Raw genomic sequence first — 20,728 nt, forward strand, 5'->3', positions numbered from 1 at the left:
AAATTTCACTGCTTTCCACCACTGGTATGCGGATGAACTCGTGCTAGGGATTTCACCCGATCAACTTCATATCTGGTGGACCTCACCTCAAGACCATGATGATCAAAAGTTATAAGAGACTTTTCTCTAAGTTAAAGGGCGTGGCCTCTGTGGCTCGCCAAAGTTCGATGGCGTTTGGTGAATTTGCCATGACATTTTGAATGGCTCTCACATCCACATACTTTATCCAAACATCGTCAAACTTCATGAGCATGATGAGGGCTCTGCCCTGAACGCCTCCATATGTCAAACTCCCGCCTTACTCGTGGCGCCCCCTGCTGGTAACAGGAAATAACCTGTTTGTACTATGACGTGTACTGGGGAGAAGAGGAGAGGGCATAGGAGGACTCTGGTACTCTTGGCTGCGCCGGCTGCGACTCCCGCGGGTCGCAAGGGGTGCGAGGGCCCGTCATCGCTGCTTGCAGCTTTAATTATTAGGGCCCGAGCACCGAGTGGTGCGAAGGCCCTATTGTTTTTCTAATGTTTATTATTATTATTATTATTATTATTATTCCTCCCAAACAACTGCATTTTTCAACCCCTTCCCATGCTCTAAAACGCCTGAAATTTTGCACACTCATCAGGTTTGGTGAAAAATTTGATATTTTGTGGTCCTTGTAAATGGGGGGGGCAAAATGGCTCCGCAGCGCCCCCTTGAAATTTTCAAAACCCCCCTCCCATTGGGCTTAGTTTGTCATAGGTGCATGAAAATTGGTACACATGTTGATCATACCGAGACACACCAAAAAGTCTCTTGACACCATGACCTCAACCCAACAGGAAGTCCGCCATTGTGGTCGGAAGTTGGCGATTTTGGCGAATTACACCATTGGTATGCGGACGAACTCGTGCTAGGGATTTCACCCGATCCACTTCATATTTGGTGGACCTCACCTCAAGACCATGATGATCAAAAGTTATCACAGAGTTTTCTCTAAGTTAAAGGGCGTGGCCTCTGTGGCCCGCCAAAGTTTGGTGGCGTTTGGTGAATTTGCCATGACATTTTGAATGGCTCTCACGTCCACATACTTTATCCAAACATCTTCAAACTTCATGAGCATGATCAGGGCTCTGCCCTGAACGCCTCCATATGTCAAACTCCCGCCTTACTCGTGGCGTCCCCTGCTGGTAACAGGAAATGACCTATTTTTACTCTGAAGTGTACTGCTCCTTAATAGTTGACACCATCGGCTTGGTTTCTGCTCTACAACCTTCCCAACTACTTGGTGAAGCTACATTATGAAGGCCGTGAAGCTGGGTGCAATGGCATCTGTGTGGCGGCGCGGCAACTGACGATCCCTCGCCGTGAAATTACGTTTGGATTTGTAATGACCTTAACGACCTCCTATGATCATAAAAATTCATACACACGTTCTTGGGGGCTGGTCCTAGACTCTGGTGGGGTTTTTGTAATTGGGCGGGGCAAAATGGCTCAACGGCGCCCCCTTGAAGATTTAAAATACCCCTCTCCATATGGGTTTTTTTGGAATACGAAGATGAAAATCAGTACACATAAAGAACACTTCGGGACGCACAAAAAAGTCTCTTGACACCATGACCTCAACCCAGCAGGAAGTCAGCCATTTTGTTTTTGGCGGCCAAATTTGAGTGCTTTCCACCATTGGTATGCGGATGAACTCGTGCTAGGGATTTCACCCGATCAGCTTCATATCTGGTGGACCTCACCTCAAGACCATGATGATCAAAAGTTATCACAGAGTTTTCTCTAAGTTACAGGGTGTGGCCTCTGTGGCCCGCCAAAGTTTGGTGGCGTTTGGTGAATTTGCCATGACATTTTGAATGGCTCTCACGTCCACATACTTTATCCAAACATCTTCAAACTTTATGAGCATGATGAGGGCTCTGCCCTGAACGGCTCCATATGTCAAACCCCCGCCTTACTCGTGGCGCCCCCTGCTGGTAACAGGAAATAACCTATTTTTACTCTGAAGTGTACTGCTCCTTAATAGTTGACACCATCGGCTTGGTTTCTGCTCTACAACCTTCCCAACTACTTGGTGAAGCTACATTATAAAGGCCGTGAAGCTGGGTGCAATGGCATCTGTGTGGCGGCGCGGCAACTGACGATCCCTCGCCGTGAAATTACGTTTGGATTTGTAATGACCTTAACCACCTCCTATGATCATAAAAATTCATACACACGTTCTTGGGGGCTGGTCCTAGACTCTGATGGGGTTTTTGTAATTAGGCGGGGCAAAATGGCTCAACGGCGCCCCCTTGAATATTTAAAATACCCCTCTCCATATGGGTTTTTTTGGAGTACGAAGATGAAAATCAGTACACATAAAGAACACTTCCTGACGCACAAAAAAGTCTCTTGACACCATGACCTCAACCTAGCAGGAAGTCGGCCATTTTGTTTTTGGCGGCCAAATTTCACTGCTTTCCACCATTGGTATGCGGATGAACTCGTGCTAGGGATTTCACCCGATCAACTTCATATCTGGTGGACCTCACCTCAAGACCATGATGATCAAAAGTTATAACAGAATTTTCTCTAAGTTAAAGGGCGTGGCCTCTGTGGCTCGCCAAAGTTCGGTGGCGTTTGGTGAATTTGCCATGACATTTTGAATGGCTCTCACGTCCACATACTTTGTCCAAACATCTTCAAACTTTATGAGCATGATGAGGGCTCTGCCCTGAACGGCTCCATATGTCAAACTCCCGCCTTACTCGTGGCGCCCCCTGCTGGTAACAGGAAATAACCTGTTTGTACTATGACGTGTACTGGGGAGAAGAGGAGAGGACATAGGAGGACTCTGGTACTCTTGGCTGCTCCGGCTGCGACTCCCGCGGGTCGCAAGGGGTGCGAGGGCCCGTCATCGCTGCTTGCAGCTTTAATTATTATTATTATTATTATTCCTCCCAAACAACTGCATTTTTCAACCCCTTCCCATGCTCTAAAACGCCTGAAATTTTGCACAGTCATCAGGTCTGGTGAAAAATTTGATATTTTGTGGTCGTTGTAAATGGGGGGGGCAAAATGGCTCCGCAGCGCCCCCTTGAAATTTTCAAAACCCCCCTCCCATTGGGCTTAGTTTGTCATAGGTGCATGAAAATTGGTACACATGTTGATCATACCGAGACACACCAAAAAGTCTCTTGACACCATGACCTCAACCCAACAGGAAGTCCGCCATTGTGGTCGGAAGTTGGCGATTTTGGCGAATTACACCATTGGTATGCGGATGAACTCGTGCTAGGGATTTCACCCGATCCACTTCATATTTGGTGGACCTCACCTCAAGACCATGATGATCAAAAGTTATCACAGAGTTTTCTCTAAGTTAAAGGGCGTGGCCTCTGTGGCCCGCCAAAGTTTGGTGGCGTTTGGTGAATTTGCCATGACATTTTGAATGGCTCTCACGTCCACATACTTTATCCAAACATCTTCAAACTTTATGAGCATGATCAGGGCTCTGCCCTGAACGCCTCCATATGTCAAACTCCCGCCTTACTCGTGGCGTCCCCTGCTGGTAACAGGAAATGACCTATTTTTACTCTGAAGTGTACTGCTCCTTAATAGTTGACACCATCGGCTTGGTTTCTGCTCTACAACCTTCCCAACTACTTGGTGAAGCTACATTATAAAGGCCGTGAAGCTGGGTGCAATGGCATCTGTGTGGCAGCGCGGCAACTGACGATCCCTCGCCGTGAAATTACGTTTGGATTTGTAATGACCTTAACGACCTCCTATGATCCTACAAATTCATACACACGTTCTTGGGGGCTGGTCCTAGACTCTGATGGGGTTTTTGTAATTGGGCGGGGCAAAATGGCTCAACGGCGCCCCCTTGAAGATTTAAAATACCCCTCTCCATATGGGTTTTTTTGGAATAAAAAGATGAAAATCAGTACACATAAAGAACACTTCCAGACGCACAAAAAAGTCTCTTGACACCATGACCTCAACCCAGCAGAAAGTCAGCCATTTTGTTTTTGGCGGCCAAATTTGAGTGCTTTCCACCATTGGTATGCGGATGAACTCGTGCTAGGGATTTCACCCGATCAACTTCATATCTGGTGGACCTCACCTCAAGACCATGATGATCAAAAGTTATAAGAGACTTTTCTCTAAGTTAAAGGGTGTGGCCTCTGTGGCTCGCCAATGTTCGGTGGCGTTTGGTGAATTTGCCATGACATTTTGAATGGCTCTCACGTCCACATACTTTATCCAAACATCTTCAAACTTTATGAGCATGATGAGGGCTCTTCCCTGAACAGCTCCATATGTCAAACCCCCGCCTTACTCGTGGCGCCCCCTGCTGGTAACAGGAAATAACCTGTTTGTACTATGACGTGTACTGGGGAGAAGAGGAGAGGACATAGGGGGACTCTGGTACTTGGCTGCGTCGGCTGCGACTCCGGCGGGTCGCAAGGGGTGCGAGGGCCCGTCATCGCTGCTTGCAGCTTTAATTCCATTTGTAGTTTTAAGGGATGGATTGCATTACAGGAAGCTGTATAAACAAACAGAGGGATCTTCTTTGCACAATCCTTGGTAAGTGTTTACTGATAGTTTTTTTTCAGTGCTGCTATTAGGATTTTCCATATTACATTTATGGAATTTATTTCCATATTTCATATACTATCTTCCACATTGCTTATTCTTTAAAAAAAATGTTGTGTGAAATCCTTGATATGTGCAATAGCTAACACGTGGGATGACTCCAGTATATTCACAATACAAGAACAGGGATGGAAAGACTGGAAACTGGTTTCAATGGAAACACAAAAATAAATTAACCTGGAACAGGGGAGAAAATCTGCTGCTGGTAGATGAGGTACATTTAATAAAACATATAATAAGGAGAATTTAGGACCATGATGACAAGTGCATGAAGACGCATGGAAACTAAATCAAAATAAGCTTTAATATCTAGCTCTAATAAATAGAAATAATGATGTTGCGTCGTATCAAATGCTCAAATCAAATGCAAATAGCAGGTTAAAACTGCTCTTGCTGAATGATACACATTATTTCAGCTAATGTGTAACTCCATTATCACTCCAGAGCATGTCTCAGGAGGATCACCTCTGTTTTTGTGCTCATCTTCATCTTAACCAAACTGAGAGACCTCTGGAAACTTTCATAAACAGCTTTTATTCTCAAATTTGCAGGTAGGATTAAAAATAAAAGGACTGTACTTTTAGCGCTTCTGCTTTTAGCAGAGTGATAAATGAAGGCCCAGAGGAATACAACAAAATCCAGCCACATCTCTGACAGTGTGTGTGCAGAGAGCAGAGCTGCAGGGCGGCGTGGCAGGTCGAGTTGTTTTGGTGGCTCTCACAACGTGCCGGCACAATGGGTTATTTGTCAGGCTACTGGTGGAGAATGGGACCAAACTGTGTCACTTGGGCTGAAAAGTAATGGCAGAAACACACACAGTGTGAGAGGGACAGAGACGATGTGGATTCACTCTATTTGTACAGAATGTGATGTTATCACTGTGGTCAGTCGGTAGTGGGAAATCCCATCCACACAGGAAGTGCAAAATCAAATCTTCAAAGTGTTGTGATCTGAGGAACAGCGAGCCAGTCCGCTTGATCTTTTTGTCTTATTTCTCATCTTTTTTACATACTTTGATTTCAAATCTAAAGAGCCACAGAGCAGCTCGATTAATGGCCCTGATTTTAAATGACAGCCCTAACGTTCAAGCAGTGAAATACGATACAACACCTGACCAGGGATGCGGCACAAGAGTGAAGGTGATGGGGTTATTAAAACCATAAGGGTCCATCCTCACAGAGGCATCACTGAATTCTGCAGATTTAATGGTAATCTATCTGTAATATTACGAGATATCATGTGACATTCTGGCCCGTAACATCTACTACATCCACCACGTGCTAACATTTGCTCATTAGCACTAAAAACAAAGTGAAACTGAGGTTGATGGGAATATTATTAGATTTACAGGTATTTGGTAAATAAAACCAAAATACAGGAAATTCTTTTAATTTTGACCTGACCAGATGATGCTAAACGAAAAGTCAGGGATCATCAGAGTCATTGGGGTTTATCCTCTGGGGGGACCATGGACACCTGTGCCAGGTTGCTTGGCGATCCATTAAATAACAGCTGGAATATTTCACTAAAAAACTAAAAAAGTAAAGTCATGTTGAAGCAGAAAACGTTAGGTGATCATCAAAGTCCCTAAAATATATCATCTGGGGACTTTGAAATGTTTGTACCCAATGTCATGGCAATCCATCCAATAGATGTTGAAAGGTGTTGAGCGTGGCTACAAATTGCAAGGGTTCATCCTCTGGGAAACATGCATGTGCTCAGTAATTTAGATTTAAAATTTCCTGCATTTAAGAACTTGCTCCACAGCAAATTAAGCGGCATTAAACAGGTTCTCACACACTTCGATGTGGCGGAAAGTTTTTGTCAACGGGAAGTTTCGGTGAGATTGTGGTGCTACAACAAATATTACAGGGTCACCAACGCCACTGAGATTTATCTTCTTGAGATTGCGGATATCTACGTCATGCTTGTCATCAGTCAGAGCTTTCAAACAAGAGTAAGTGCTGAGCCTTGAGGAAGACTCATCGCCGACTTCATGCAAGTACCATCCATTTATCTGCCTTCCTCTCTGCATTAATACGTCCACTCTTCTGGCTGCAGTCCACGGCCGTTGCTGGCCTCAGTGCTGCTGAGGCAGACCCCGTGTACAGCCCACGCTCTGATATGAACACTCTTGATCCTCCCTCTCAGCTCTCCTCCGAATCTAATAGCTTCTGGCCTCTCATCTCACACTCGGATAACAATTTCACCTCTGGGGTGATATACATGAGTGGAGGTGAGATAAATGAGGGACTATTTCATCAGCATGCAGTGTGCAGAATGTGGAGACAAAGGACAAAACTGCTCATATGTAAAATAAAGTGTATGTATAACAATAACAATAGCTAGAATTAAGAAAAAAAAAAAAAAGCTTTCATTTCACAATTCTTGACTTTGTTGCCATCCATCTACTATTAGCTTGGATCCGATCGGTTTCCTGTCCTCAACACTCTGCCAGCCATTTTCACTGTCCAGCTCTGTTCATTGTCTTCCCCTAATTAGAGCCCCAGTGAAAGCGCTGACAGGAGAGGAAAATGTCCCTCTGTGCTCCTGCAGGACAAAAATGACCGTTATGCAACCAGAGAATGTGTTTTCCTGCTTTAAAAGCAGCTCAGATGGGTTTTTGGCTAGAGGACATTTGAAGGGATGAATAGTTCAAATGGTTCTACACTGCACATTAAACCTTTAGAAGCAGGTGTGTGTGTGTGTGTTGATCAGGATGTGCTTTGCCTTTGAAGTTGGAGGATGCTGTAGATGAGATTGTGAAGGGAGATGGGTCAATAAAGAAGCTCCCTGTGAAAAGTCAAACATCACTGACCGCTGCGTTGCTCTCATACCTCTAAACTCAATGGAGTTTTTGCACGCTTGCAGTGTGTGGGACATTTTTTATCACACTGAATTAAAATGTTTTCTTATTATCCTGGATTCCAAGGCAGTTCAGTGTCTCATGACAAACTCTAAATCCCTGTGATTTTATATTAACAACCACTTTTCTGACTTAAAAATCATCAGGAAACATCTTGACTTGAAAATGATCAAAAAAGAGACTTCGGATATTTACACAACCACATCAGTATTAGCCTTTATAAACCCCTAATTTTCCTTCTTTATTTTCAAAATCTGTTTTCTTGCTTGATCCTTACATTGTTTCATCTCTCCCACTCCTCTGTATTTCGCTCCTGTCTTTGCTTCCTCTCATCTCCCATCCATCTACCTCTCCCTCTCCTTCCTGTCTCATTGATCTCCGCTGACCGCACACAGAAGACTCTGCCATTAGCGAGCAGCAACAGGCCAACAAGCATCATTTGATTGTCAGTGTGTGTTTGGCCTGATGCAGAGACAACAGTGAGGAGGAAACAGAGCCGGAGGAAGGCAGCGGGGAGGGAGGGGGTGGGGGGTATCATGTAGAAGAAGCACATCTGTTAATCTACTGCTCTGCCTGGATGTATTAGTGGGCAGTTGTTACTGGTTCTCTACTGTCAGAATGGCAGGTTTTACTGCTTAATACTGGTCAAATTCTAATTTAAATACAATGTGCAGCATGTCTATAGTCTCATCCCAGGTATAGGAGGTAAAAAAAAAAAAAAAAGAATTACTGTGGTGGCGCCTAACCTGCAGATCTGCACAATGTTACGTATCATCAGATGGCCACAACAATAAAGGTTCTAATCTTAAAAAAAAAAAATAGCTTTTGAACCAAATGTAGTCTAGTTTGAACAAAATTAAGATCTCAAGATCTCAAAATCTGAACACGCCTAAATTAAAACAAATTAAACGATGAATCGAAGCAAAATACAGCACACGTTGTTAAACGTAGTTGCTTTCTGTGCATTTACTGCGCTATAATTAAAAGAAAAAACATGTTAAAAGGACAGTTATTTGGCTTTTTGTCTCAAAAAACTGAATCAATACTTTTATTATTTAAGTCACAACATGCGTTTCAGGGTCTGGAGCAGAGAGCAGCATAGACCTGTCAGTCTCTAGCACGCTGGTTACTCTCTTCAGTTTCCCGTCAGACTTTACTGATACCGGGATACTTTCACATCCAGACTGTGGAGGTTGAACAAAAAGTGTAATGTTAATGTTATTTATCCCTAAGCCTGTGTGCATTCATATAAACAGCCCTTGTCTAACAGAGGGGGGCAATTCCCAACAATGATCAGTCCAAAACATCTCTGCTTTTCAAATATGTGAAACATTTTTACAGTGTCACTTTCGCTTCGCTTCGCTTTCAGATCCTATATTGAAAACAAACAGCAGAGAACAACCCTTGATCAGACACTGCACAGTAATGAGACCTTTTTTCTAATTATAGGCACAGAAACCACAGTCTCACAGGCCTGGAAATGGACTCTTTACTAACCGGATGACTGCACACAGCGAGGATGCTCCAGCGCAAGGAGGGATCTGGTGGCCTAAACAGGTCACATCGAGAGCTCCTCTTTGTCGAGTAAGAAAACGACAACATGACAACACTTTGAGAAGACAGAAACACTAAGAAGAAGGAATTACGATGCAGCTACCTTCTGCATTAACTGAGCCATTTTTTTTTTCCTTCATGGCGTCTGAACATGAAAAATGTGGCACGTCACCAGATTGACACTCTCAAGCCGCCATATAAATACACAGCAGTGATCTTTCCTTATGAAATCTATCCATAGCTGTACAAAGAGTGAGTGTATGTATATTTGTTGAGACATAAAAAAGTCCTGATGTTAGGATACTGATGTCTTAAAACTTTTGTTGACACTGAGGGCACCAAAGTCATCCCAGATGTAACCAGCACCAGCATGAAGGCAACACGACGCATGAATGAACCTCAAATGTCCACAACAAGGTAACAGACACACACACACACAAAAAAAGGTGATGGATTACCTCACACTAGGAAACTTCAAGGCACTTTCAAATTCTGTAAAGTGCTTTAGTGGATAATAAAACATTCAAACAAAGAAGCAACAGAAAAAGAGAAACAAAGCAAACACTTGAAATAGCTCAGAAAAAGACGAGTTATATATGGAAGCAATAACGATGAAGAGACAAAACAGCTCATTGAGTTTAGGACAAAATGACTTCAAACAGCAAAGAGTCAGTGCAAGATCAACAGGCCGAGGCTGTTTAATGTGTAGGTGCATGTTTTACCTCATATATCCTATACTTACATGGCCAACACGAGCATCAGACACAAGAAGAACTATTTAATTCACAGGGAACTACGAAAACACATGCACAAAGCTAAGACAACAACGACCACAACGTTTCCTCTGCAGACGGCAAGATCATTTTAGTAGAAGAAAAGAAGTAAAGGACTGAAATTTTATGCTGAACTTCCCAAACATTTCTTCATGAAAGGCAGATGCAGATGCCGGCATGTGACCCCGGCATCGCACCAGAGACGGAGATAATGAGACAAACAAAAGTCACCCGAAAGCAAAGACGAGGAAATATGACTTGCTAGCCTTAGCCACATCTTCTAGCAACTAATACCAGCTCGAAGCTTTGTGTGCAAGGAGTAGTAGTAGTAGTAGTACCAGAAGTGCCTTCATGTATTGATTGACATCCATAAGCTCCCACCCCTGTCGTTGTCCTTCTCTGATTGGTTAGAAGGGCCACTCTCGCTCAGAGTCTTTACAATGGAATATCTCTGCCAGGATGTTCAATGAGTCTGAATCACAGAAACCTAGCTGATTCTGTTTTGGAGCATATTTCAACACTAATGCTTTGCAGGGTTTGCTGGTTGTGCTAAAACAATGCTTGGGTTTAAAAAAAAAAACAGGAAACTAAAGTACAAAAATCAATAACAACCAAACCAGATTCACAGAACACAGAAAAAAAGGCTCTTCACAGATAACAAAACCACAGAAGCCGTTCACAGCGGGGCTGCAGATCTTAAAATAATGTCCAGCCTCTTTGTACCTGAGGAGGAAAGAGTGGATGTGCCCTGCTGCCACTCAGCTGCAGATTGTGTAACATTTTAATAATTATCCTGCAAAGTGTCCCACAGCACAAAAAGGCCAAAAGCTTCTAAAATGATTCCAACATCTGTGTAAAAAGAGGTGTTATACAACACCATGGAAACAGCTTCTTAAGATTCTACCGCACTGTTCAAATGCCGTTCACATGCTTGTTTGTTTAGGACAATTACATCCTAATGTACAAAGCTCTTCTGACAACAATGTCCAAAGTGTCTCTGGCAACACAAACTTCTTCGCATTGTAAGGGTTTGGCCAGTCAGCAACGGTAAAACCTGACAGATGTGTGACGTCGGGCTCACAGTCCGTCACTGGAGGTAACTTAACCCCTGATTCTGAACGTGCACAGTATTTACCCTCCCATCATACCAACCCTGCCTGTCACACAAAAGACGTTTGACGCTAGATAACTACTCCATTCAGCTGCTATTTAACTATTCAGAATCCATTAGCAGCGAGTATTATACAACACCATTTTGAGCCGTCATGAATAAAATAAAATGAACGTCTGTGAGTGGCTACCTATGGGAATCCTTTCCGCCCAACATTGAATGTGAAGGAATCTTAAGACCACGCATGTAATGCTGTATTCATGTCATATATAGTAGTTCATTCTAGAAATACATATGAAGTTGATCATGATTTGTTTGACAAAAAAAAAACTTTTTACCCAGAAATCAATAACTTCTAACACACAGCGGCAGTGTAGGTTTAATACATCACTCCCACATTGTGTATTAAGGCCAGATTTCTAAGAAAACAATACATGTGATGAATTATTTCTACCTATTGCTGAATAATTTACCATGTGAGATGGTTAATCAGTGACCGCTGATCATTAATCATTTAATATTACTTCTAATAAAGCTATACAGTATGAAATTAACCTCAGAAATTAGTCTATTCTGTGCGCTCTCTCTTTCCTAATGAGCACTGTCCCAGCCATGCAATACATACTAATTGGGCACTGGCTTCCTCCTGATCCTGCCTTCATGTGATACAAGTAAATGAGTGTTAAAGGGGGGGGGGGGGGCAGTGAGTGGGCGGCAGCAGAAGACAGCTCCCTAAAACAAATAAAGCACTGAGATTCACGAGTGATTTGCTGAGTAGCCGATCCAGACCTCACACCAGATAGAGGGGGCTGTCCCTGTTTGTCCGATACGACCCACAAGGCAATCTGACAGGAAGTGTACCACCTATAAATGCTGAAAAAATCGCTGTAAAATTGACAGTTTTATTGTCTGACAATGGTATAATAGAGTCTGGTTCGCTTAACAGCTTGGGTTAAAATAAAGAACAAGAACACTCTACCTATAGCCGTTGCCAAAACATTAGCCAGTCAGCCCCACTGGTCCAGACCAGGAGGTGGCAACAACACAACCAAAAAGAGATTTGTTAAGTTGTTTTATAAATCTCAGTCTTTGCGAAACTGGGAAAGTATTGCAAAGGTCTGATTTCCGCTCCCACAGGTTGCTATAAATGGATGTAGACCCGCCTTCAATCAGCTGTGTTCATATCAGTATCTCCTGCCTGCTCCATGCTCGTTAGACCTGTCAACGAAACAAGCGACTAAAGACGAGACTGTGCTGTAACGGTGAGCAGGTGTCACTACACACAGCTGTATCATTAATTCATCACATGTACCTGTACCTGAAGTGCACACACTTTTTTTTTTAAAGTGTGGGGGGGGTGGAAATTGTTCCCACACTATCCAGTCACTCCCTCCAGAGACTGGCTGCTCTGCACTGAGATCCTAACTCTTCCATTCCCATCAAAGATCAGAAAATCACAGCAGGGACTGACAGCCACCATCTCTCTCTCTCCAGCTAGCTTTCATCCTACGGTTGTGTGATATGCACCAGCTGCCCTTCAACTGAACAGAAAAGCCGCCATCATCATCATCATCATTATTTGGCTCATGTCACTAATGCTACAGATAGACATGTAGTCAGAATCAGCAGGTGAGAGAGATCTTTAGAAGCCTCTGTCCATCAGTCCACTTAAACCAACATGTGACAAGTGTTTTGACACACAGATCATCTCTGAAAGTGGAAAGCTTCATCGTTCCCTATGAAAAGAAAAAAAAAATCACAGATGACTCTTATTATTCTGAAAATGAGGGAGCTCATCATGGATCTTCCAATCTGTGTTTCCATAAGACTTGGTAAAAAGTTTTGCCAACACAAAATGTTAGAGAATATACCAGATTAGCTCTTAAACCTGTATAAATCACCATCATCTGTCTGAATGCTACAGAGGCTTCTCCGCCACAAAAGACATAAAAAGAGAGCCACACTTCTGTCGGTCAAAGCTCCCGGAAATGAACTAAAACATCGGCAGTCTCCCTTCAAGTGTTACAGGATGTCAGAGCCACTTATCAAAGTGAAGGCAGCAGAACCAGTACAAGATCCAAGGGCCTGACTCCCTCAAGGCTGCCTGCTCACATTCAAAATGGATGTGCTCACTAGGTCAGCTGAACGAAATCAAATAATAATGATGAGAGTTAATAATACATGAAGAGACATGAGTGTCAGAGCTACCGGACTGACAGGAAGAGTGGGGACTGTGACCGCGTTGTGGTACCTTCAGAGACCTATAAAATCAAATCACATGTGAGCTCACTGTTGTCCCCCCCCTCGTCCTCCTTAAATCCCAGGCGACGTGTACATAGGTGTGAAGCACATTTGTTTTCCTGAACTGAAAAATCACATAACATAAAGGGAAACGCATTGAAACAAAGGAAATTTGAATATTATTGCCTAGAATTGGATTCAGCCTCCTACCTACTGTATACCTACACTGTGTGAGTGTGTGAGTGTGTGTGTCCTACAGGCCCAGTAACCTAGTGAGTAGTTATGGGGTCGAGGCACAAAGACAAAGGATGTCAGAATCACAGGTAACTCTGGCAGCCTGCCTGGCTGCACTTACCAAACCATGAAATGTCCACATTCTCCTCTCCTCCAGTCATCAAGCGTATTCTCCATCCAGCATTATCTCTATTTGATATTCCTCTTTTTGTTCTCATGTTCTATTCAGGGACTTATATGACAACCGAGCATCAACCTAAATCCAAAAGTTAAGATTTTATATATGTACAGTCTCTCTTAGTGGATCATTTGCATGCCGAAGTTAACAAAAAATGCCACATATGTTATAAAAACCTAAATTTGTCCTCTAGGATGTGTTTCATTTTGGTGCTAAGTGAGGGAATATCGAATTATGTCAGATTTGAATTGAGTTTGGCGGCCAACGCTCTGAAAACAATGCCGAGCGGCACGTATCGGAGCCGCATCACAGGCAGCCTGCTCGCACACCGACAAGCCGCCAACCAAACGACTTATTGTCTCTGTATGTTGCACACACACAAAGGATAACACTATTCATCCAACCACACTCGGCTGTCTGTCAAAGCTCCAAACAAAACGTCGCTCATGTGTAACAACGGCAGGCGTCGCTCACCTCTAGAAACAGCCAGAATGTCAGGGCTAAATCGGCCAGTGGGTTCCTCATATCTCCGCCGGTAGGTAGAGTAGGAAGCTAAGCTCCGCTTCTGGAGAAGAGAAAAGACGGAGGAGGAGATGCTCCTTTTATTTTTTAATCACTACGTCGGTCTCATCCCGCTACTGGAGACACCCAGAGATCCGACCCAGGCGGTCCGACGCGAAGTCCTTCGGGTGACGGGACGGATGAAGGCAACCTGGGTGACGGTCGGACGCTCCACAGACGGAGATTGATGGCATGGTGGGAAACTGCATTAGCCTGTGATGTTGGCTTATTCCACGCCCATTTCCCAGCCCCCCCTCCCCCTTTACCCCCCGCGCCCCAAACATAAACACACAAACAAACAACAAAGCTTTATCGCTCTTTATTTACACTTCCTATTTGACACTTTCGTTGTGTAGCAAAACTTTTAAAGAATAACAAAAATACAAAGCTCACACGCCTAAAAGGAATATCTGCTTTTAATCTTTAGGATTAAATCGATTTTAAAAGATTTTCAAATTCCAGAAAAAGAACATTCAAATGTTTAGATTAGAAATAAACTTCATTATATATTTCATATTTTTAACAATTCTACTCCTTAAAATGAGGATAATTTAAGGGTTTGAATTTCAGGTGGTGCACTACAGAATGGACTGGGTTTAACAGCAAGGACTTATAGTGCTAATATATCAACACTAACATCTATCAATTTGCCTAAACGATTAATTAGCCAACACATAAATCATTTCTGGAAAGGTATACAGGAAACATTAACAGCTTTTATCTGATGTTCTCTCAGAAGAATTAGTCGCCTAAGAGCCAAATAATAGTAGATAAACAGTAAAGAGTAAAAACATTTGCACTTTCAAGACCCACCGGTCTGTCTCTTCTGTTTAAGTCTGGTCCTGTGCCCGAGCATTTCTGAAACTTTTAGGTTTAGGTAAAGATCAGGGTTTGGGTTAAAACGAGTACTTTGCTGAGGTCAGGTGACCTTCCCTGTCATTTTTATAGTCAATACATGGTAAAGGTCGTGGAGCGGTCCTGGATAGAAGAAACAATAAGCTGGAACCATGGGTCATAACAAGCTGCCCTCACTGCCAGGGTGTGTTAGCTGAGCTCTGGCTTGGTAACCCCAGGCCTAAGGTGGAGTGACAAGGCTGTTTGGCATTAGAATCTGATCATTTTTAATGGGATAACAAGTGGCATTATTCTATTTTTGGTGAAAGCCAAAGACCAGAAACACAGAGACAGAGAGACAGAGTGGGTTATGACATGCAATAAAGGCTAACATGTGCAATCAAAGTGAGGACGATGCAGTTTTATTATATGTGTCTTAACCATTAAGGCCTTTTTCCATTTTGTGTCAAACCAATCCCATTAACAACAATTAACCTTTATCAGTGGCAGCTGATTGGCAGCTGGATGTGTACTTAGCTTATGCATCTAAGCAATGAAGGACTGGATAGATGTTTTTGCATATAACTATACATTACACATATTGTCTTTATATGGCAACAGTTACTTAGAGCATGTCTGCTTTCATAATGGCTTATAATGGTTCATAGATTTTAATAAAGGGCTCTGTATTGTTTCCTCTGTCCATGCATCTGTCTTTCTCCACTGTCAAATGATCGTTCACTGTCCCAAATCAGCTTGAGTGTGAAGGGCTTTATATGCAGCATGTCAGTCATGTGGCAGTGTAACAAGAGGGGCCGGGGGGGGGGGGGGGGGGGGGGTCCAGATTCAGCACCACGGACAGCACCTGATCTGACCCAGCCGCTGAGACCGTGGAGACAGCTGGGACAGAGGCCGACAGGAGACACAGTCAGAATATGCAGCGCCGGTTCTGTCTTCGGTTGGTCAAACCGAGCAGGAAACCACCGGGGGGTGGTGAGGCCACAGGATGGGATTGCAGGTCACGTGACACACACTGGTCAGGTCAGGTGTTACAGTAAGTTGTGGTAGTGTGACAGTGAGCCAGCATGAACATCACCAGGACCCTGAAACTGAAGCCGGTAAACGGACTTCATCATTGATTTTATTATTTAAACCTGGTGATGATGATGATGATGATGATGCTTCCCGTCACCTGTCTAATCATCCAAACACCAGCTGTCACACCAGCTATCAGGCTGCGGCCAGTGTCCCGGCCTGTGTGTCACGCCACGTATATATGTTTGTGTGTTAACTATTGATTTCACTCTGCTGGCACCAGACTGCAACACTTTACATCCCGTTGTGTGGGTGATGAGGCTTTATGCTCTGCTGTTGTTTCCACTCTGCGGAGGGCAAACATAAAGAGACCAGCAGTGAGTGTGTGTGTGTGTGTGTGTGTGTGTTGCAGAGCAGCAGATTCTGACACTGACAGGACAGCACACACAATGGCACATGGACGGGTGTAATGGTAGCATCCTTCAGGGGGGAGAGACCATGGTGGATGTGTGTGTGATGGGGTGAGTCAGCGAATGAAGGTGATATAATGACCGTAGATTAAATATATCTTGAATAATAACAAAGCACAACTTTTAATGATGCGTCTTATGAAATCACTAACAACTGGATGGGTATCACGTCCTCCCCCCCCTTCATTTCCCCAGACCTGCCATTCTTCCTCCTCCTTCCTCCACCTACCAGATGTCCCCCGGACTTTTTTTTTTTCCTGTCTCGTCCACCTGCTCAGCTGTTTTGCATTTGCAATCTTCTCTGCCCACTCACGTACCTGATCCCAGTTCCCTCATCACCCCAGTCTGTATTTAAACCTGCCATCATCACCAGCTCCATGTCGGCTCATATTTTTACGTTTCCTTGTGTTCCCTTGTGTGCCTGCTACCTCGGTATAGAAGCCTGTTGTCTGTTCCTTCCTGCCTGTCGACTCACCTGCCTGTTCATCCTCCCATCTGCCTATAAGCCTGTTTTTCTTTCATTAAAACTCCTTTAATTTTATCAGTCTTTCCCAGCCTGTCCTGTTATCATCAGATTGTGACAGTTGTCTGTCTTAACTTGTGCTGAGATGTTAGCAACTTGTTTTCTGTCCTGCCGATCACAGCATGTGCTTTGACATTTCCAAAGCAGCATCAGAGGTCTCAGCTGTTCATAATGGTTCATTTTTTTTTAAAATGACAGTTTTTAATACAATGATTTAACATATCGTGCTTGACGTGAAAATTAACTGAAGTTTATCTGCGTGATTTTATGAATTGCACTGCTGCCACATCATTGGTTGATACAGGTGTTCCTAACAAAGTGCTCACTGAGCATTTGCTGGCAGAAAGGCCCACATCTCAAAGATGAAAAATGTTCATTGTCAACCTATTTTTCTTGACACAAATGAGACAACAGTAAAAACCACAGTAAAAGTTGCCTTTGAAAAGAAGAACTGTGATGAAATATATTACAATTAGCAAATGAAAACTAAACCATAAAGTCAAAGTCTTGCAAAGTCTTATTCAACAACCTGCGTCTGTGGAATCACACACTGTAGCTCCTGATTAGTAAAACTGTTTCCTCCACCACCAAAAATATCTCTTCTTCATAAAATGATTTAGACACTTGCTCCAAAACCTTTGAAAACTTATGCCTCTGTGATTAATGATACTTTCAGTCAGATATCTCAAAAAGAATTAGTAAATTCTAGTCACCAGTGACCACGTAAGTCTCCCTCTAGATGTTCCATAAACAAACAGTATCGCTGTTATGCGTCTCCTCTCAAACAATGTTTTCGTGAACAAGTGAGAGAATCCAGCTCCTGAATGAGTCACTGCTCTGCAGTGAGCAGCACAGGTAGCTGCAGTGATGTTGGCTTAGCTGGGCTGACTGTACTGGATTAGACAGTATGAAACCAGAGTGACACGGACACCTCATGACGGACACCATGGTAACCACACAAAGAAGACACAATTGAAAAACGCATGATGAAAACGAGACAAATGTGACGCTGACGAAAACTAAAATGTCTTTAGTTTCTGTCGACTAATCCAAAAATGACTAAAACTCATTTTTATTTTTTTTCAAAAGACTAAAACACCATGAAAATCAGGCACTGCATGTATCGACAAGTATTACTAATCACTATTTTCACTACTTTTATTTTTATTTACTTTTGGTCTGCTTCAATTAATCATCAAGGGAAAGAAGACTGAGTAGATGTGGCTCTGCTGCAGCCAGTTGTTATTTGACATAAAGATTGAATTGAACGAAAATCTGCAGCAGTGCTAATAGAAAAAAATGTTCTGGGGGGGAAAACACACACACACACACACACACACATCCACTTTAACAGATTCTTCAGTGCTTCAGTCTTTCATCTGTTTCATTTCCAAAGCTGCCCCGAGACAAATGAACCCTGATGTAGTAATTACCGGGTATCAGAGGATGTAAACACTCCCGCCCGTGTAGCAGAGCTTTGCAGCACCACTCAGGAAGATTAGTCGGCTATTTCACTGTGTATCTTAGTGGGTTACTTTGCCATTGTAAAGGATTAACAGCACAGTACTGTATAAGCCCACTGTAGGACAGGAAAATCAAGAAATCAATTTTACAAATGTATCAAAAATACACAGAAAACAAAATACACAGGAAAAAAAAAGCAGCATACAGAGTGTACTATACTCTTCAAGTAAAATGAAACTGAGCAGGTATTTCCATAATCTCCATTTGTGTATGAAGCTGATTTATGATGCCGCTGTGGAAGGAGGAGGCAGCAGCAGCAGGCTGATGGATGAACGTGAACTCCACAGATGATTTTGCCAATGAAGATGATTTGGGCTGTTTGTCAAAACCTCCACATTAAAGTCTCCAGGAATATCACTTTCTTTTTTTGCCAGGTAAATAACAACCAGAGAACATAAATAACTGGTGATGACAGCAACACTGTCTTTCAATAAACTTGCAAACTGTACATGTGTTACAGATGTAAATGCTCACTGTTGTCACAGGTTTAGCGAGTTTGATTCATATGATTTTAGGCGATTAAATAAAAATAACTGCTGGGTGAATTGCTACAAAGCTTTGTACAGACATTCATAGTCCCCAGGGGATGGATCCTACGGACATTGGTGATCCACGGACTTGTCCTCCGGTGCCATTGTGTGGTTGAGAATTTTGGATTTCACTGAAATATCTTGAGAACTGTTGGATAGATTGGAATGAAATTTGGTACAGACGTTCATGTTCCTCTGGGGATGAATTATACTCTTCACCTGTGGCTGTGATCTGGTCGAGATGTCGGTTTGTCCAATATTTAATTGTGATCAAAATCAGTGTAAAACTAATGACATTCCCATCAGCCTGATGTGTGCGGTAGAGAAAAAGCTGATACCAGTCGCAGATGAGGCGACTGCCACATCCGAGCTGTGCAGTAATCTGGAAATGTAACACACCATCCAGCCAATTACAGTTAAGAATCAGGATGTTGTGTTGCTATGGCAGAAAGAAGAAGAAGAAGAAAGCACTGGCTAACGACATGTGGCTGAAAAAATGTTTTAAACTGCACAGTCTCCTGGAAGAGGATTCATATGCATCACACAAATGCTGACTGAATGATCAATAACCAATAAGTGAACAGTCAAATCGATGTGAACTAATGTCACCAGTAATAACTGCAGGTTTCCAGTCCAGCAGTCAGACTCAGGTGAGTAAAAGCAGGTGAACGCGTATCTGAACACATGCTAGCACAGCTGTGTCCATCTGGTCAGAGAGTTGTTTCCCTCCCCAGAAGCTCCACTCGTCTCTCTCTCTCTGCTGCTGACTCGTCTCTGCTCTCTCCTCTCAGACTCCCCTGTGACGTTCTTCTGCTGTTGGGTTGTTTATGGCCTTCGGGCTCATCTGTAGTTTGACTGTATATTCACTTTGTCCTGCTGTGAAGCTGATTCAGCCTCAGTTTGATATTATTGTTTCCACACTCACTTTCTCTCTGAGGCTGCCTGCGAATGTTGCGTTTGTAGCATCTGTAATTCAGTGCCGCTGCTGCTGGTTCAGTCTCACCTCCCCAGAAACATTAAAACTGCACCAGGAGAAGTTTGTATGTGCTGCAAATTATTTTTTTTACTGATGTATGAGTCTGAACCACAAAAGAAAGCTGCAAAACAAATTTGTTCTGAGGGATTTTGATGCTGAAGCTTTTTTTTTCTCCCTGTCTTTTGTGACACAGTCTGAGATCTGAGCTTTACCTCATGGTAAACCTGCAATGATCATTTTACATGAACAGTATGATTGTCACAACATGTCTTCTAATATTATTATATTCTCTCAGATTATGTGAGAAAAAAAAGATCGGTTTTTATGTGACTACTTAGAATGAAATGGATAAATGTATTTGTTTCTGTTGTTGTGTTTGTAATAAATCTCCATATTTAAAGTGAAAAGTGAAAAATCCCTTTAGTTACTCTACAGTCTCTCATTTCTCTTTCTTGCATTTGTCTTCATGTATATTAATTTCTTTGTCATTTCTGCCACAAGGCCTCGTCTTTGAGGACCGCTGCTGCCATCTAGTGGTCACTTGAGGTAATGCCGCAGATCAGCAAAGTGAATTATCATGGAATTCCTCATCAGGAGTCCTCCACTGACTGACTGCCTGATAGGCGACCTTTGATGTCATGTCAACATCTGCCGCTTATTTGGGTCCAGGCCCAGGTTGCGGGGGGCGACT

General features: G+C 43.0%; 1 protein-coding gene across 1 annotated transcript in view; it reads right to left on the bottom strand.

The window, feature by feature from the left end:
- vopp1 (VOPP1 WW domain binding protein) overlaps window positions 1-14,305 on the bottom strand; it is a 56,412-nt gene extending 42,107 nt beyond the window's left edge. Inside the window, exon 1 of the mRNA XM_041065566.1 lies at window positions 14,059-14,305. Within this exon, the coding sequence (XP_040921500.1) occupies window positions 14,059-14,109 (51 nt within the window). The 5' untranslated portion in view covers window positions 14,110-14,305. The remainder of the gene's footprint in view (window positions 1-14,058) is intronic.
- Between the last annotated feature and the right edge of the window lie 6,423 nt (window positions 14,306-20,728).

Source organism: Toxotes jaculatrix, chromosome 20 (assembly GCF_017976425.1).
Source record: "Toxotes jaculatrix isolate fToxJac2 chromosome 20, fToxJac2.pri, whole genome shotgun sequence".
Lineage (NCBI taxonomy): Eukaryota > Metazoa > Chordata > Actinopteri > Toxotidae > Toxotes > Toxotes jaculatrix.